Raw genomic sequence first — 18,726 nt, forward strand, 5'->3', positions numbered from 1 at the left:
ATTATCTTGGCCATGAAGTCTCGTTCTGCTGTTTAGTGTGTTTGGTGTTCGTGACGCACGTAGTTCTTTCTTATTGTTTATAATGATATTAAATGGAACATGTGCTCATTTCAATGCCAAGAGAAATATTTTGGGCATTTTCCAAAGTAAAGATCTAAAAAAATGCATGGTGTATTATCTTTATCAGGGCTGTTTCAAGGGGTGGGCGGGGCCTAAGGCCAGTCAGACTGTACAAGACACATCTGCCTTTTTAGATTTGACTGTGAACTACTGTATAAACTACTGTACAGCATCTCACGGACCAGCCACGCCCCCTGTCTTTTGAGCAGAACAGGAAAACCAAGGAGCAACACAGGTGATTGGGTGTTGTATGTCGGCTGATTTGCATATTATGTGCCACAAGACAATCCGATTTTAATCTGGAAATGCATTTGATTACCTGCGAAAATGCATGTGTATAAAATCTTATGAATCCAAGTCAGAAGGACATTGACATCAGATTTGGGTAGTTACTGTACTGACTGTAGCCTAAAGGCTTGATCATTTAATGGTTTGAGCTCATCAGCAGCTCAAAGCAGAGTGATGATTATGACTTCAGCTCATTCTGTTAAACCCTTTGCCTTGGGTTCAGATTTACCGTTACAGCTCGGCTGTGGTTGTTTACCACGTGATGGGAAGCTGTTCAGATTCCAGACGTGCACATTGATAAATTATTAGTTTCAGCTTTTACTCTGACCTGTATATTCTTCTTTTCACTTGTATCTGGATTGATGAGATTTTATCCACATGCTATTTTGCTGGTAAGCAAATGCATCTCTGGTTAGTCAGATTAAAATCTGATTGCTGTGTATCACATGATATGCAAATCAGCCCATATACAGCGCCCAATTGTCTGGCTTGTTCCTTGTTTTTCCTCATATGTTCAAAATACAGGGGCATGGAAGGTCAGTGGAATGTTGTACAGTAGTTCATAGTTATTCACTGTCAAATCTAAAAAGGCAGATGCACCCTGTACAGTCTGACCGGCCCCAGGCTCCGCCCACCCCTCGAACCAGCCAGGATAAAAACAAAATACAAAGGATTTTATTTTCCCGTTAAATAGAGCACATGCTTCTTTTAATATTATTATGCGTAACCCCTGAATTTACACTTGTGGAAATAAGTTTTAACCATTTTTGCCACATTAACAGTTAGATCCCATCGTTTTGAAGTAAAAGTGTCCCGACGTCCGACCACCAGTGGCTAGTCGAAGGCTGCCTGAGCGACGCTACGCATAGTTGCGCCGGTGCTCTGTGTGCTGGGTAACAGGTCTTTGTGTTGTATGTGTTCCTGCAGGTTTCGCGGTGGCCCATGTTGCGCAGCACAGCCCCTCGGCCCTGTGCCCCCCCTCACCCAACTCCAGTACCAGCAGCAGTGCGGATCACTGTGACTACGTCACCGCCAGCAGTGCGTCCACTCAGTCCACCGCACAGAGCTCGTCAGGTAACGCACCAAAGCATATATACACAGATGGCGCGTCGCTTTCTGCTTTGTAACGCTGTTCCTGTGGACCCGTCTGTCTGTAAGACTCCGCGCTCCACCACACTGCATCCCACGGCGGTGCTGTGCAGCTCCCGGCGGTGTTTGAGTTCTCCGCACGTTGCACTGCCTCACTCAGGTTTATGCTGTTATATTTTAAAGCCATAGGAAGATCACAGAAAGCCGTGGTAGAGCATGACATGTACAGAGGAAGGTGGTCTTTAAGGTAAACAGACAAATATTACTGGATGGATGGATCACAGAAAGATGGATGGATGGATGGATCAATAGAAAGATGTGTGGGTGAATGGATGGATGGATGGGTGGATCAATAGAAAGATGTGTGGGTGAATGGATGGATGGATGGGTGGATCAATAGAAAGATGTGTGGGTGAATGGATGGATGGATCAATAGAAAGATGTGTGGATGGAAAATATGCAATGCGATCCATCCTGAGATAAAAAAGGCAGTGCGGTAATGAAAGATGTGCAGTAAGGTGTCCGTATGTGCAGATGGAAGAATTAAGCCTGTGGCTTGTCGTAAGAGACTCAGTCCTCATCTGTCATCTTCCCTCTCCTCTCTCCTCCTACTGGTTTATTACCTGTTAATGTTCTGTCGTGCTCTTTTTTCTCCTTGGGTATTTCGGCCTGAGAACAGTGAGTAGTAGCGCTGATGCCAGATGTAATAATGTTGTAAATGATGTAATAAATGATGTTGAAAGTTTTATTTAATCAAAGTTTATTTCTCTGTTGCTGCGTGAACTCCGCAGCAGCGCTGTGCTGTATTAGACTGCGTGATGTGGTGTGTGGTGACTTCACACTAATCACATTGCTGTAAACACCCCGCCACACACACACACACACACACAGTGCTGTGAATTAGGCTGCATTCACGTTACCGCGCTGAGTCAGATGTTTTGCCTTAATCCGCAGTCACATTAGAAGTTTGAGGTTCACGCTGCCTCGTGAACCGGACATGACCGGCTGCTCTGATTCACAACACAGCAAGCCTTCGTTTTGGTGCCGTTAAAATACCAGCTAACTCGCTGGTATAAACATGGTAGCAACTTAAAAAGCAGCGTAATTATGTCAAATAATTCGTGTAGAGATGTTTGCATTTAGTCACTGGTTAGATTAGCATTTCCTCTGTGTTGCCAATAATAGTGCTGCTGTATGAAGCCCCGCCCCTTCAGAGGTGGACATCAATTTAAAGACCAATCAACTAGTCGATTAACCGAGAAAATAACCAACAGATTAATCGACAGTGAAAATAATCGTTAGCCGCAGCCCCAATTGTAGAGCTGAATTTTTGACTTTTTTTTTTTTTGACCAAATTTAGATGCTTATGGCTTGAAATGCAGGCCAAGCTCTGCCGCTCACTTCACCACTGAGTGTGTTAGGTGTGACCTCACAACCCTGATGCAGTTGTGACTTTGTGACAAGGTCAAAACACTGGGGACTCTGCGCTTTATCGTGTACCCATAGTGATCACCGTTTGTGCCACATTTAATGCCAGTCATTTTCTATCAGCTGTGTGTGTGCGTGAGTTCACGGCCTGCCTCGCTTCATCTAGTGTTGTGCCTCGCTGTGCCAGAATCTGACAGGAGCGTAATATGCATCTGTTTTTTGCCCAGAAAGTCTCTTTTAAGGCAAATTGTTTCCAAGAAGTTATAATGTCCTTCAGATGTTCAGTGTTGCCTTTGGCTAATGTTGCTTTTTTCAGCAAGTAGATATAAATATGGAAAGCAAAGGTCCTTTATCTGTCATATTAAAGGGGAATTCCACCCAAATTGCAGCATAATTGAGTGGTTATGGTGTAAAGTCATTCAGAGTGGTTTCGTATCGCTGTTGTTGTAATAAAACCTTGTATCTCCAAAATTGAACTTAACAGGAAAAGGAAAAAACCTACTCCTACTTTTAATGCAAGTCAATGGAACCAGACGTTTTTCCAAGTATTTTTGAGTCATTTCTGTTGGTCCATTTAATCACAGCATATTGGACCATGGGGACTTGTGTATTTGTCAAAAACTGAAAAATGAGAAAAATGGAGGTACAAGGTTTTGTTCTGGCAGCAGCGATTCAGAATTGTTCACAGTGGTGCTGATAGGAACCAGACGTCCACCTCTATAAAAGCTATTATATGAAATGGTTATGAATTCACTGCCTGATGTCTGAGACACTGTTTTGTGATAGATCTAATAGCCGACCAAGGAAAATGACTATTTTCAGATTTTCCGCTATTTTCCCATCATCAACATTCCATATAAAAGCTGGTGGCTCTGGACCGTTGTTGTTTACAACGGAATCTGAATTGGTACGTTTCTCTGCAGTGAGCCATTTCCTATCAGATCGCTCTGAATGGCTTTCCCAGCCTCTGAATTGCACAGAAATTTAGAAAACTTGGTGGAATTCCCCTTTAAGACTACACTGCAAAGACTACTAAAAGTGGAACCGAAAAGTTCTGCCTACCAAACTCATCCGGCTTTCCAAGTATTCCATGGAAAGCCCGACATAGGTTCTCAGAACACTGCCGAAGGATAAAAAATGAGCTGTTTTTTGTTTTTTTGTTTTTTCCTGGGAACTCCAGACGAGCATCTGAAAGGCACTGCGCAATTAGAGCGGCCAGTGGAGCTTCTGACTGGTTCAAATTCGTCGTAGTGCTATTAATCAGTACGTGGGCGGAGCTCAGCGAGGCTTGCTCTGTCATAGCCGCTCCCTCCCACAGCTGTGAGAAACCGACCGGTGGTCGAGGAGTGTGGTTTTGGAAAAACCTGAAAGACTTTCGACGTCTTCACACCACAGAAGCCCAGGATAGAACCTGCAGTGTCTTTTGAAGAGATAAGCGAGCGGTGTTGTGGCTTCTGTGAAGTCTCCTACAGATTTCGGTCTCTGAGCTGGAGGTGGTTGACTAATTTAGATAAGTTCTTCTTTTCTCCGGTAATCTTCCTCTTAGTCCCCGAGTAAATGTAATGACCTCAAAGTTCAGCGTAACTGAAGCAACTGACCTTTAAACTTCAATCTTGAGTGTAATTGTAGGCTTCCTCCCTCACTTTATTTCTCTGGAAGCTTAATCTGAGAAGAGGAGCTCACAGTAAGAGCTGCAGAGCTGCCAGCTGTCTCTCTTTTTTCTTTAACTCGTGGGCATGTGGTCTAATGCCCCACCTGATTTCCATAGCTAGACAGTGGCCCTCATTCATTAAAGCTGTATACGGTCAAATCTGATCATGCAAATCATCTTTGGCGTATCTGTACTCTCATCTGGTGGAAGTGCATGCGGGTTAGAGCATAATGTTCATATTTGGACAGACTGTACTCGTTTTTATCCTGCATACCTTTTGGAACAGGTCAAAGGCAGATAGGACCTTCTACTCCTAAGAACGCACCCTCTGCTTGGAATTAGGCTTTTGGCAAAACGTGAAGACATGAGCGGTTTACTCGTAATTAGTTTCAAGACATAAGATTAGTGTAACCGAGTGTCTGCGTGCATCGGAAAGGTACATTTAATGCTTTATTAATTACTGACATTTATTTGTATTATTTATTTATATTTTATGACGGGTTGGTAGCGCGGCTCTGGAGCCACCTGCAGCTCTTTTCCAGCCCTGTCGCGGCTCCACAGCTGAATCAGATCAGCAGGTAATAATAAAATAATCCTCCTCTACAGTAAAATAAAGCTCTGCTGATCCTTCAACTCAGTTTAACAGTAAATGGTCTTAAACGCTGGAGTTAATGTAGAACTGCTGATTCACCCTTTAACCCTGAAGATCAGCCCAGACGGCTGGTCACCATAGCAACACAGACGACAGTCTCGCCCAGCTAGTAGCTACGAAACGGCAAAGAGAGAGATTTAAGACGGACGTCGGTAATTTGGAGACGAATGGACTTACTGGTGTTTATAGTCACTCCAGCTGGTTTCCTGATACGTTTAATCTGCAACGAGAAACTGAAACACTAAGAAGTCACGAACGCTTCTCGTTCAAATTTTCTCGTTCCACCTTAAACAGTGACTGTTGCACCCTTTAAGGTGGAACAGAAAAATTCGAACGAGAAGCGACTTCAGCCTCGTAACAAAGCAAACGTTGAGAGATTTTGAGAGAAACTTCTGCTTTTGGGAAAGTTTCCTGCCAGAGATGTGAGAAAAGCAGCTGTAGCTGAGCTTAAGGTAGACATCAGCACATACCGAGACATATTTACAGCCAAGACAGCCAGGTTTTTAAAAAACGGAACAAATGGAAAATATGCAGGAGCGTGCTGTAGACAGTTCTATATAGAACCTTTTCAAAAAGTGTTCCACATACAGCCCGAAAAGGTTCTTTTATTGTTACAAGCTTGACACTGTAGCAATAGAATAACCCTTTTAGGTGCTGTATAGAACCTAACTGTCTAAAGCACATGTGTCTAAAGCTTTTATAATGCAAAGAACTCTTTAATCATGCAGAGGGTTCTTTGAGTGTTTATGGTTCTATATATAACCATCTGTTTTAAGAGTGCTTTAACGATAGAAGAACCGTTCTTGGTGCTATGTAGAACCCTTTTCAAAAAGGTGCTATTTGAAAGCATATACAGTATGTCAAATTGGTTCCATTGGTTCTATATAGGATTGTATGACATTGTAATAAGAAAAGAACCCTTTTTAGTGCTCTGTAGAAACTACACAGAACCATCTACAGCACGTTCTCTGTTAACCTGAAGAACCATTTCACCATGCAGAGATCCCTTTCATTATCCGAAGAGCTCTTTGAGTGTACGTGGTTCTACATAGAACCATTTTGTTTACTAAAGAACCCTTGAAGAACCATCCTTTTTAATCGGTAGCGTCCAGCACGCGCCCACTTTCTGCCTGCCGTGATTAAATCAGCCCACACTGGTGCTTCTGTTGCAGCTTAGTCCATAAAATAAACCTTGTTTTGATAGCAAGGAAATCACTGTGCTTGGAACTGGTGCACTGAGAATGGAGATGAGGAGATAACGTGAAGGACTTGAGCACTTCTAAGAAACCCAAAGCCCGCTCAGCTGTTGACATACTGAGAAGAGGACATGCTGAAAAGCTTAGAGGCACCCTTTGCTGCTCGGCTATGCACGGCCAGTAGACTGTGTCCTCGGTTTCCAGGGGCCGGATTCACGGAAACTTGGGAAGGTTCTGAAGACAAACACTGAGATGTTCGTGAGAATGTCCTCAAAAAAACTTTAGGAGTTCTCGGATATTCTTTATTGTTTTCTTAGGTGGGTTGTGTTGCATTTTACCTCATAATATAAACAAAGTGAGATACTGCTTGACTTTCTATTGACTCTTATTCCCGTTAATTCCGGTCAGAGGAGCAAAATGAGGAAAAACATCAAACCAAGTGCCAGAAAACTTGAGGTGAAGGTCCTCCTTAGAAAATACAGGGTGATTCAAAAAGATTCATTTCAAAGCGCCATATTATTACAACCGCCGAGGAACCAATCACACTCCAGCTGTAAGAGGAGGTCATTGAGTTTCTGACTGGCTCCTTCAGTCTGAGAGGAGCTGAGACCCCTGAGCAGAACGTTCTGCGTTCTCCACGTCAATCAATGTGAATCCGTCAGAACTGGGCAGCGGGATTTTCATCAGCAGTGAAGCTCCAGCAGCTCAGAGCGTTCGGCGCTGGTTCCACAGCACTGGACGATCTCCGAAATCCCACTGAAAGAGCCGTGAGAGCAGCGACGCCCGACACGCTCAGTCCAGTCTGGGATGAGTCTGACTGTGGTGTTGATGTCGTCCGTACAGCTGGAGGAGGTTCAGACTGAGACCTTGTAGAACTACATAATAAACTTTATGCTCATTTAAACTGTTTACAGCTCACTGCTCTGATCTGTGATGACTTACAGGTGAAATCAATCATCTTGAAATCAGACGAACCTTTTTGAATCACCCGGTATGATAACTGTGGGTGACGGAGGAGGATGAGGGGCAGCCGAGGCAGCGTCCGTGATCCGTTTAGATGCTCACCTCGTCAACTCGTACAGCTTAAGACAGCGTCTGTCGTAAAGTCACGAAAACATTTAAGAACGCAATATTTTCAAGAATATCGCTTGTATTTAGAATTATTCTTAAGAAAGTAGTTAAAAAAGAAAATCTTAAGATGTTACTTGATCAATAACAGTTTCTCAAGAAAAACACGTATTTAAGAAGATTTTGTGAACCCGGCCCCAGCTCTGTTATTTTGGATATGCCCTCAACCTTCGGGCGAGTACGAGCGCCTTTCTCGACCAGTCGCCAACAAGGCTTCTTTGTAATGTGTTTAAAAGGTTATTTCATTTATTTTAACTCCCTCAAGAACCATTATTTCTAGACGGGCGTGTAATATAGAGTGCCAAGTCAGAGACCACCCTGCCGTTACTTTATTTTCCAGTCAAAACGGCCCAGAAATTCCCAGTTATTTATTTCTCATCATCAGGCAACAAACTATACAGAACCTTTCCACCCTTTTGCCTTGGCTTGATTCTTTGCAGGAGACTTGCTTTCAATTTTCCGAAGAAATCCGCAGCCACACGTCCCCAGGCTGACTGTTTCACGTGCATTTGCACTTGTTTGTCTTTTTTTTATTATTATTTATTTACTTATTTATTTATTATTTATTTATTTATGTTTTTTAACCTGTCATGTTTGGCCATGTTTGCAATCGGAATGGTAATCCGAATGTACTGATGTACCAAACATATTTGTTTTCACAAGAAAAGCTCTATAGGTTACTAAAGCCTATTCTTGTTAAAGTTTGTATTTTATTTGTTTGGCCAGGCCTGACAGGCAATAAAAAAGAGGACAGGAAAGAAAGAGAAGAAGAGAGGAAAGAGAAAAAAAAAAAGATAATAATAATAATAAATCATAATAATGATAATTAAATAAGTAAATAAATAAATAGAAAAAAAATAAAAAAGTAAAAAAAAATAAGTAAATAAACAGACAACTAAATAAAAATAAATAAATAAGTAAATTAAAAAAAAGAGAAGGGAAAAAAAAACAATTATACAGATATACATACATATGTATATGTATTTTTTTATTTGTTTATTGACGTTATAGGTGAGCGTACAGTGCTGTGCACGAGTCAGAGACCCTTCATGTCTTTCATTTCTGACCAGAGCAGCTGTTAAAGCACTGGTTAGGTCAAATCTGAACACGTAGACTGAACAGAAAATTACACAACAACGTGATATAATATCATGATTTTCACTCCTGCCCTTTATTCCTGCCTCCATTCTTTTCAGGAGGCTCACTTTCAGTTCCTCAAAGAATCTGCAGTCTTAGAAGCTGGTTGATCTAAAAAACCTCAATTACAAGTTTTGACGCATCGGTTCATAAAAGCACACTAGTCTGGAGTCTCCTCTCTCTCGAAGATGAAAGCGTTAAGTGCTGTTTATCTGATGGGGGCAGTTTTGAGGTCGACCAGCTCTTCCGGGTGGTTGTTAGGAGCCACATTTTCCCCAGTTTTTTTTCCATTTTTTTCTTTATCTTTCTCCTTCCTTAGGCAAGTTGGTTATCCTATAATAAAAAAAATAATAATAATAATAATCAGCCTTTTTATTTATGTAGCACTTTTCTTGCCATGGCAGCTCAGAGTGCTTTACGGACAGGTGATAAAGCCAAACAGTAATACATGAAATTATTCATTTAGAATCATATAAGAAAAGATCAGATTAAAGATAAACAGCATGAGACGGAGAGTTTTAATGCAGCTCTGAGTTAAAGAGCTGCGTTTTCAGATGTTTATTTGAAGTGAGCTCTGAGCTCGACTGTCTACTGAAAGCTGAGCTCCACAGTTTAGAAGCAGAAGAGCTGAAAGAGCCTCTCCACGTTTTCTGTCTTTTACTGAGTTTGCTAGCGAAGGGTCAGTATCTTCACAGTATCTAGAACATAAACAGACAGACACTCTGTGATGTAAGCGGAGCTTTAAACTCTGTCCTGAGCGACACAGACAGCCGGTGCAGCTCTTTTAAAGCAGGACTCATCTGATCTCAGGCAGAACTTTAGTGATTTTCTCTGATACTCTGCTACCCTGTTCTTCAGTGGTCAGGACCCCCATGGACCCTCACAGAGCAGGTGGTGGGTCACGTTTTGGTGGTGTGTTAGTGTGTGTTGTGCTAGTGTGAGTGGATCAGACACAGCAGTGCTGCTGGAGTGTTTAAACACTGTGTCCACTCACTGTCCACTCTATTAGACACTCCTACCTTGTCGGTCCATCTTGTAGATGTAAAGTCAGAGACGACAGCTCATCTGCTGCTGCACAGTTTGTGTTGGTCATCCTCTAGTCCTTCATCAGGGGTCACAGGACGCTGCCCACAGGACGCTGTTGGCTGGATATTTTTGTTGGTGGACTGTTCTCAGTCCAGCAGCGACACTGAGGTGTTTAAAAACTCCAGCAGCACTGATGTGTCTGATCCACTCAGACCAGCACAACACACACTAACACACCACCACCACGTCAGTGTTACCGCAGTGCTGAGAATGACCCACCACCCAAACAGTACCTGCTCTGTGAGGGTCCATGGGGGTCCTGACCACTGAAGAACAGGGTAACAGAGTATCAGAGAAACAGATGGACTACAGTCTGTAACTGTAGAACTGCAGAGAGCAGCTATACGGTCAGTGGAGCTGATAAAGTGGACAGTGAGTGTAGAAACAAGGAGGTGGTCAGAATGTTATGCCTGATTGGGGTGTATACATACACACACACCCACACACACACATATATATATATATATATATATATATAGTTTGTGGCCACTGTCTGAAGGCTCGATGGCAGTTCTTTTAGAAGGTCAGTGCTCCAGTAGGGGATAAAGAGGCCGTTTCACTCGCTTCCTGTTTGGCATCTTTTCCTGTATCTGATTGCCTCACGTTTGTGTATTTCTCTGCCCTTGTCTCTGTCCATTCTTGCCTTTCATATCAACAGTGTTTTCCTGTTTAGTGCATTTACAGCTTATTTTTCAAGCTTATCTTAGTACAATTTGCAGCATGAGCTTTTTTTTCCCTTTCTTCAGCGTCGCTGCTTCCCTCTCCTGCATCGTGTCGGTGGCTATACTGAAATCTCTCACAATCTTGTTTACATTAGTTTAAAGGACATTCTGTTCAGTTCACCACAGACAGATGTAACGAACAGTCTGTTCAAATGCTCATGTGCAGTTGGCTCATGTTCAAGGCAGCAATAGGTACTTGAAGAGGCAGCAGCTGCGAGGATGCTGTGGTTATTTTGAGAAGTTATTGTTGTTAATAGAGTTTTCACCAGTTTTGCTTCGGAACCCCCGGCTCTCCCACCCTCTCGCAGTAAGAACTGAAAAATCTGTTTGATTAAGCACCTTGTTTCAAAACTATCATAAAGCAGTGCCTGTAAAGATTTGTACAGATTTGTAACCGTTGTTTAGTAATAATTCTGTGAGGGAGCTTTTAGAGATGGACGTCTGGTTCCTATCACCACCACTGTGAACAGTTCTGACTCTAGAACCGAGCATTTCACACCAAAACTCTCTGAATTACTGTCATCTTATACTCTTTTTACAAAATGTTCTTCCACATGGTGTGTGCAGTTACACATTTCCACCACAGAGGTCTCCAAATCCCCAAAGCTTACGTAATGCAGCTTTAAGCAGAGGTGGGTCCAGAAAGTAAAAATCCTTCTCAGGATTTTGTTACAACTGCCTGGACAGCTCTGCTGATGGTTTGATCCAACTAGAGAAGCCAGGCCTTTGGGACAAAATCCTGAGAAGGATTTTTACTTTCTGGACCTGAATTTTTCCACCTTGAATAACAATATTATTTGGTAATAATTCTATGATGGAGTTTTTAGAGGTGGACGTCTGGTTCCTGTCACCACCACTGTGAACAGTTCTGGCTCGGTACGTTTCTCTAGAATGGGGCGTTTCACGCCAAACCACCACAATTCCTACTCTTTTGTAGGAAATTTGAAAACCGGTGGAATTCCTTATCAGTGTTGTGATGGCGTGTCTTCAGAAAGGTGGGCTAGATTAGTCGGTGCCCCTGCGCTGTATTAAATTACAGGAGATAGTAAGTAGCTGGGAGCTGAGCTGTCAGATATCAGTTATTATACACACACTTAAAAAGGACGGTGCTTCAAGGGTTCTTCAGTAAAGAACATGGTTCTGTGTAGAACCATGAACACTCAGACAACCCTTTGCATGGTTAAAGGTTTCTCAGCATCATGAAAGGGTTCTTCAGATTGATGGAAAATGTGCATGAGTGTGCTATAGATGGTTCTATATAGAACCTTTTCGGAAAGGTTTGTGTGTAGCACCCGAACAGGGTTCTTCTGTTGGTGACACCGTAACAGTAGAAGAACCTTTTGGGTGCCATGTGGACCATTTTAAAAGGTTCTAAACCATATAGAACCATGCACACAAACAGATTAGACCAACATAAGCTCGTGTTATACCAGAGGTCAGGCGGAATTGTGGTCGGATGAGCGGAATGTGAGGGGCGGGGTGTTTTGTTTCTAGAGGCAAAGAGCAGAAATCTGATGAATCAATGAGTCTTTGTGCACCCTTTTGCAGGATTTTGCTGTTTGGAAACAATTAATACTTATTATTTTAATGTTAAATTGAGTTATATATGATAGTGTCATCAGATTCCCGCTGTGGACCTCTAGCCTCCCACATTATTGGCCCAAGGACCACCACTGGATGCTGTGCGGCCCAGGGGTTGAGAAACCCTGCTCTACAGCACGTTCTCCATGAATGTGAGGAACCCTTTCACAGTGCAAAGAACTCTTTTACCACTTTCTTTATTAAAGAACCATCATTTTTAAACGTCTACTGTTAATCGTCACATAAAACCCCTCGTTTCTTTATATCCTTGAAACGTGGACATCTGATAGAAAACGTTGAAGATAAGCGGCTCATTCTGTTACATCACTGTCTGCATCCAGTAAACAGCAGCTTTTCAGGATAATCAAGCATTTCCTCTGTTTCCTCCCTTCACTCAGTCTCTGTTGTCTCTGCAACCCATTGTGCTTTTTGAGCTGTAATTGCAGTCTCCTCCTGCGGGAGGTTCTCGGCCAGGAGTTTGTGAGTCACATTCATGCAAGTGCAAAATACCGCAGTGTTTTTACGATCAGCTCTGCGTCCCCAAAGTCTTCCTCGGCCCCTCTGAGCCCTGAGACTAGAACGTTTTTGGATTTCCTCTGTTCTACCACGCCTCACCCTGCAGATTCGCAGCTTTTTTACCAACTTAATCAGCTGAATTTGCTGTTCTACATAAGGGAGAATATAGAAATATAGAAACCCAGTACTGGAGAACCACTGCTCTAAAACCGTGAAGCCAGAACACGGAGAACAAATGCCAACAAACACACAGTACATGTTTGACCGGTGTGTCATACTGGTGTGAGTTTGGGTTTCTCAGATGTTCTCCACCCAGTTGTTGTGTTTCTTTGGGCTTGTCTGTTTTTTCTTTCTAAAGACAACTGCAAACAGTTGAGCGCTGGCAGCTGGAGGCTGTTTGGCTGGTGTGCTCTGAATCAAATGAACCAGGGTTAGTGAGGGGGAGAACGTCGTAGAACAGTTTGAGTGAGGGAGATAACATTTCAAAACGGCACGAAACAGAGGAACAGTGTGAACCTGGGGAGAACATTCCAGGAAAGTGTGAATGGAGGAGCAGGTTGTGTGGAGAGCATTTTAGAAGGATGTTCTCACACTTGGCAAATTGCCCACAGCGTGTCCTGGAGCAGGGTGAATGAAGGAGAACATTATAGAACAGTGTGAATTTGGAGAGCTTACTAGTACAGCTAAAATGGAAGAGAACTTTTTTTAGAACCTCATGTCATCGTACTGCCCACCCCTTATACTAGAACAAAGTGTAAACAGTTTAAGTGGGACATGACATTTCAGAACCGTGTGAATGAAGGAGAACATTCTAGAACCTTGTGACGAAGGAGAGAGCATTCCAGCAAAGTGTGAATGGGGAGAACAATCTAGGATAGTGTAAATGAGAGAGAGAACATTTGGGAACGATAAAAATATTCAGTATGAGTGCAGAATAACATTCTAGGTCAGGGACAGTGGGGAGAACAGTTTAGAAAAGCATGGGTGTAGGAGAACATTAATAGAACCGTGTGAATGCAGAACATTTTAGATCAGTGTTGATGATGGAGAGCATTCTGGAACGATGCAAATAAGAATCATATTCTAGAATGATGTGAATGGAGAGAACTTTCCTGAACAGCTTCAATGGATTCTAGAACAACGTAAATGAGGTAGAACAGTGTGAGTGAGAAGAACATTCTGGAACAGTGTAATTGAGGAGAACAGTCTAAAACAGTGTAAATGGAGAACACTCTAGGAGAGTGTGAAGGAGGTAAATAATCTAGATGAGTGTGAAAAGAGGAGAACGTTCTAGAACAACATGAATGAGGAAAATACTGCAGAAAACTGTGAATGAGAATGTTCTAGAGACTTCAAACAATCTCACACAGGTTCAGCACACCAGCCCATCATTTGGGTTCTTTGGTGATTTGTTTTTTGGAGAACACGGAGTCGCTGTGCTTTGAGCTTTAGGTCTCCATCCATGCCGGCTCTAGCTCACATAGTGTCCTCTCACCATTGGTCTCTGCTGTGTTGATGTGAACAGACGAAGCTGTGGGTTCTCGCATGGTTCTGACTGACTCTGCTCTCCCTGTTTTAGCTCCAGCTCCTGCTCTGGCTCCCAGCCTGACGCCTGCCGCCCAGCCCACCATCTCCCTGCTGTCGGACGCGGACGCTGAGACTCTCAGCGTGGACTCCCTCACCCTGCTGCCCCCAGCGGACCCACCTCGCCTCCGGGCCTTCAGCTCGCAGTCCTCCGTCCAGGAGGAGACGCCGAGCGCCGCCCACGACGAGGACCTCAAACCCGAAGAGTCTTCAGCTCGCTCAGGCCTGTCCCTGGGGGACAACACGGAGAACACCGCAGGAGAAGAGGACAGGAAGGACATTACTGTCATTCCAGAGGAGAACGAACCTTCTCCCGATTCTGAACCAGCAGATGTGGATTCTGAGGAGCCGGAGTCGACGTCGAGACAAGAGGCCGAGACTCGAGCAGAGAGCGAGCCTGCAGCTCACGTTCCTCAGCCAGACCCGGAGGAGAACCCTGACCTAGAGCAGGAGACCGAAATAGACTGAGCGGACCTGCTCTGAGGAGACACTTCCAGTGGAGAAGCTCACTCCTTAAAGCGATAGTTCAGCCGAATATCTCATTCACACACTTTTAACCTTGACCCAGACGTAGATGATCAGCCAAGACATGTTTGATGTCAGAGACTTGCTTCTTAAAGGGCCCATATCCCGCATTTTTCTTCTTTATTTTTCCCCCAGGGTTCCATTTCTAACATCTGTGCGAGTTTGTGTGCCAAAATCTAGCAGGCTGTTTTTCTTACTGTGCCTTTAAGACATATATATGTAAATGAGCTCTGTTCTGATTGGCTGTGCCTCAATCCAAAAGGCAGTCCCTCTTGAAATACTCCTCCTTCTGCCTTCGGTGTGAGGAGAAGGCATTAAACTGAATAGGGGGATGTAGAGAAATGATTTGGTCTTTATGACATCACAAAAACAGTGAATTCAAAACGGGTTTTAGGAGCTTATTTTCCATTTCTGGGCTGTAACTGGGGAGTGAGCAGGACATTTGGAAATTATGTTTACATACAGAATTAAACTTTTTAATGGCCAGTTCAGTTTTTATGATGTGGGCCCTTTAAGTCTGGGATGGATTACTAACAAATATTCCTTTAATATGTAATAAATTAAAAGCCCCCTCTTCTTCTACCCTGCTTAAATGATTTAAAAGCCCCCAGCAGCAAAGATATGGAAATAATAGCCTTATTGCACATTAATTGAAAATAAATGTTTGTTTACACTGTTTAAAGCGCACATAAACGAGCGGTTTATTAAAGTTATATACGTTTTTTTTAATATATTTTGTTGTGTTGTCAGAGTGTCAGGATGGGCGGGCCTCCAAAGACACCTGGGGTCTCGTGAAACTTTGATCCACCCCTGATAGCACTGGAGCTAATGTAGTATTAATGCAAACTTACACCCCACCATTTAGCATGGTGCTAACTGCATGTCTAGGTTTAGGTTAAAGGGCCCAAAACCTACATTTTTTAGACCCCCCCCAACCAGTTCAATTTATGAAGCAAAAATTGCTCATAATTCATTCATTAAAAGACAATTTTCTATCCACCCAGTATCCCTCAAAATTAAACAGACTGTGCCTTTAAGGCTGACGTATGTAAATGAGCTCGTGCTTGTGACATCACAAAAATCATTTATTCAAAGCGGGCCGCTTTTGCTGCATATTTTCATACAGCGAGTGAGTGATACCTTCTGAAACCTTTCCAGTATTTATTTCAAAGTAAGCAAGCAAAGCCCTTTTTTCTGTGATATGGGCCCTTTAAGCTGTCTTGCCGTGTTAGCACGATGCGACTGGTGCCTATAGGCTTTCACTGATTGTTAGCTACATTAGCTCTGAGCTCCAGCTCAGCACTAACGAAGCAGTGAGCATGTCTTGGCTGACCGACAGCGTTTGGAAAAGGGGCTGAATGTTTAGGTCATGTTTTTGGGGGAACCATCGCTTTAAGCCTGGACATACAGTTGTGTGCAGAAGTTTGGGCGCCCCATGTTTTGCTGAATGCGCGGTCACTGTTTGGTCACTGGGTTTAACAAATGCGTAAGACGCACTGGGGGAACATGAAACGTGGCCTGTGTGAAAGTTACAGCACAGGTCGTGTTGTGTTTTATCGTTTTTAATAAAAGGAAATAGAAATTTTGCACTAAGGTTTCAGTTTTCCACAGGAAATCAGCCGGAATAGTTTGGCCTGGGGTGTTTGAACTTTGGCATGCAGCTGTATCCGTACCTGTGTACCGGTTAATGATGGCGTGAATGCCCTTCTTTGTAGATTCATCGCGCCGGTGACTTCGTTTTGGCGCCTCCTCTTTGTTTAGGGCGCTCTGGAATGCAGCGTTTCTGTTTTCGTTCCCAGAGAACAGTGGCGCTCTCACGGGAACAATGCGGTCACTGATGCCCGAGCGTCCTTCAGAGCGCAGCTTTGTTTTCTCGTCTGAGCACCGTTGTCTTTCTCGTTTTGCTGTCGTGGTGCTGCGTGTCTGAGCGAGGCTGGATTACGAGTGAATGGGTGGGTTTGTCCGGAGCTCCTCGTCTGTGTGAGAGGAGGAGCAGCAGAGCGGGTTTGTTTTTATGACTATGTCCGAGTGGGTGAGCGAACGCCCGCTCGCTTTTACCAGTCTTAACACTGAGGAATGTACAAAGCCTTTTTGGAGTCTGTCCAGCGGTGCTTTCTCCTGGAGGACTGTTCCGCGTTGACTGAACGTGCGTTCGCACTTCATCAGTGGCTTTGTGTCTTTTTTTTTTTTTGAGATCGTAGGTGAGCAGACAGCACTGTGAGAGTCAGAGACCCATTTATTTATTACACGAAGTACAAGCTGTTCATTTTTCAGAGTGAGCAAACAGCAGAACATATCGCCGATGTCGGAACAAAACCTCCAAATCTCCAACATAGTAACTTTACAGGAGAAGGAAAAAACCTACTTTACTTTACCTGAGAGTCAATGGAACCGGACGTTTTCCCAAGTAATTTTGGGCCGTTTATTTTGGTCCATTTATCATGATATTTATTCACAATGTAATATATATATATATGCTTTTCACTCTTCATTCCTCAAAGAATCTGCAGACACACCTCCAAAGTTCAGTCCTAGAAGTTGGTTGATCATTTTCTGCTTCTCCCCATCCCAATAAATCCTGTAACAAATTTCATAAAGCCTTACTCCACATCTCAGATTCAGTCCAGTTCAAGTGTCCCAGGACAGTTTCTCCCATCTCTTTCCTTTTCTCAGTGAGGGCTACACGTCCTTTCAGACCCGCAGCATCGGCAGTGACTGCTTTGGGATTAGATGTTGGTTTGATGTCATATTTAGTGTTGCAGACTTCATTTTCTTTGTTTCCTGCTTTTTTCCTGATACTGAAAAATGAATAACTTGGACTTTATTTCGGATCATTTCTATTGGTCTGTTCATGTTGAGATTACGACACAATTAAAGGGCAACTGCCGTTTTCAAATTATGTCAAAAAATGAAAAACAGCAGAGATGGAGATGTGGGTGTAATTGACTGGTCTCTGACGTTTTCACAGTGCTGTGTATTTATATTTGACTACGTTTTCTAGTGAAACGTGTCCTGGTCATCAGAACGGCCTCTAAACCAACTCATCTTTTGTGCTGAATGCTGAATCCTTAGAGGGCTGGAGTGTCTTTGTAACGCACTGTCTGAGAAAAATCGGATGTACACAGTTTTCCGCTTTTTCCCAGATGGAGTCGATCAGTCAGGACATGTTTGGTGTTCAGATTTCGCTTCTTCAGTTTAGCACTGGGACTAAACTTGAACACCGTGTGCACATCAACAAGCAGGCTTGGATCTGAAAGGGTTGCCGGGGCTTTCCCTGACTCCTGATTGGTCACCCCAGATGCCGCCCCCAAAATTTCTGCCAAGTCATTGGCCCCCACCTCGCTCTGGGGCGGCTCTCGGGGGGGCTTGGCGGTTGTTTGCTGCCAGCGGAACAACTCCACCCCCTCACTCGCACGGTCATCCCCCTTCGCACGCTCTCAAAGTGAGCGTGTGTCTCACGCCGATTAGTGAAACTCCGCCCCCTCTCGCACTTTCTCTTAGAGAGTAGTAGGCGGGACTGACCCCCCCCCCCCCCCCCGACGCTCGCACGTTCATACTGCCACCTCGCCGAAACTCCCCACCACCGCTTTGCCACTCCTGCTGAAAATCTCTAGAGCCACCACTGTAGACGGGTCTGCGCTGCCTCAGTGACGACCTCAGTGCCGGCTGAGCAGGTGTGGGGATGTACTCAAGAAAAAGATTTGGGTGACTATTGACTTCTAGTGTATTTTTAGCCTTGTAGCTCCAGCGCTAAAGTAAAGAAGCAGAATTCGGACACCAAACTTGCCTCAGTTGATTGATTAAGTTTAAGAACAAGTGAAAAGTTTCTTTAGTTTTGTTTTTTTCGTTAATGTGAAAGACCGAGCCAAGTACAAAGACCAAGTACTGTAGGGTACTGTTCATAAGGCTACATGACACCTACATAAGCTTGTCATGACAAGTGACGTAACCCTACATAAATGTTTATGAATGCCTATTCCAATAAGTGTCATGTGTCATAAAGGCTACTTTAGCTAAGTTTCA

General features: G+C 43.6%; 1 protein-coding gene across 6 annotated transcripts in view; it reads left to right on the top strand.

Annotated features, from left to right (window-relative positions):
• Positions 1 to 17,106, top strand: part of clec16a (C-type lectin domain containing 16A) — a 129,614-nt gene extending 112,508 nt beyond the window's left edge. For all 6 annotated transcript variants that reach the window (XM_017718318.2, XM_017718321.2, XM_017718319.2 and 3 more), the window contains 2 exons: positions 1,336 to 1,482; positions 14,174 to 17,106. In XM_017718318.2, coding sequence (XP_017573807.1) covers positions 1,336 to 1,482; positions 14,174 to 14,646 — 620 coding nt within the window. In that variant the 3' untranslated portion in view covers positions 14,647 to 17,106. The remainder of the gene's footprint in view (positions 1 to 1,335; positions 1,483 to 14,173) is intronic.
• Positions 17,107 to 18,726: the final 1,620 nt, after the last annotated feature.

This window comes from Pygocentrus nattereri, chromosome 14 (genome assembly GCF_015220715.1).
Source record: "Pygocentrus nattereri isolate fPygNat1 chromosome 14, fPygNat1.pri, whole genome shotgun sequence".
Taxonomy (NCBI): Eukaryota; Metazoa; Chordata; class Actinopteri; order Characiformes; family Serrasalmidae; genus Pygocentrus; species Pygocentrus nattereri.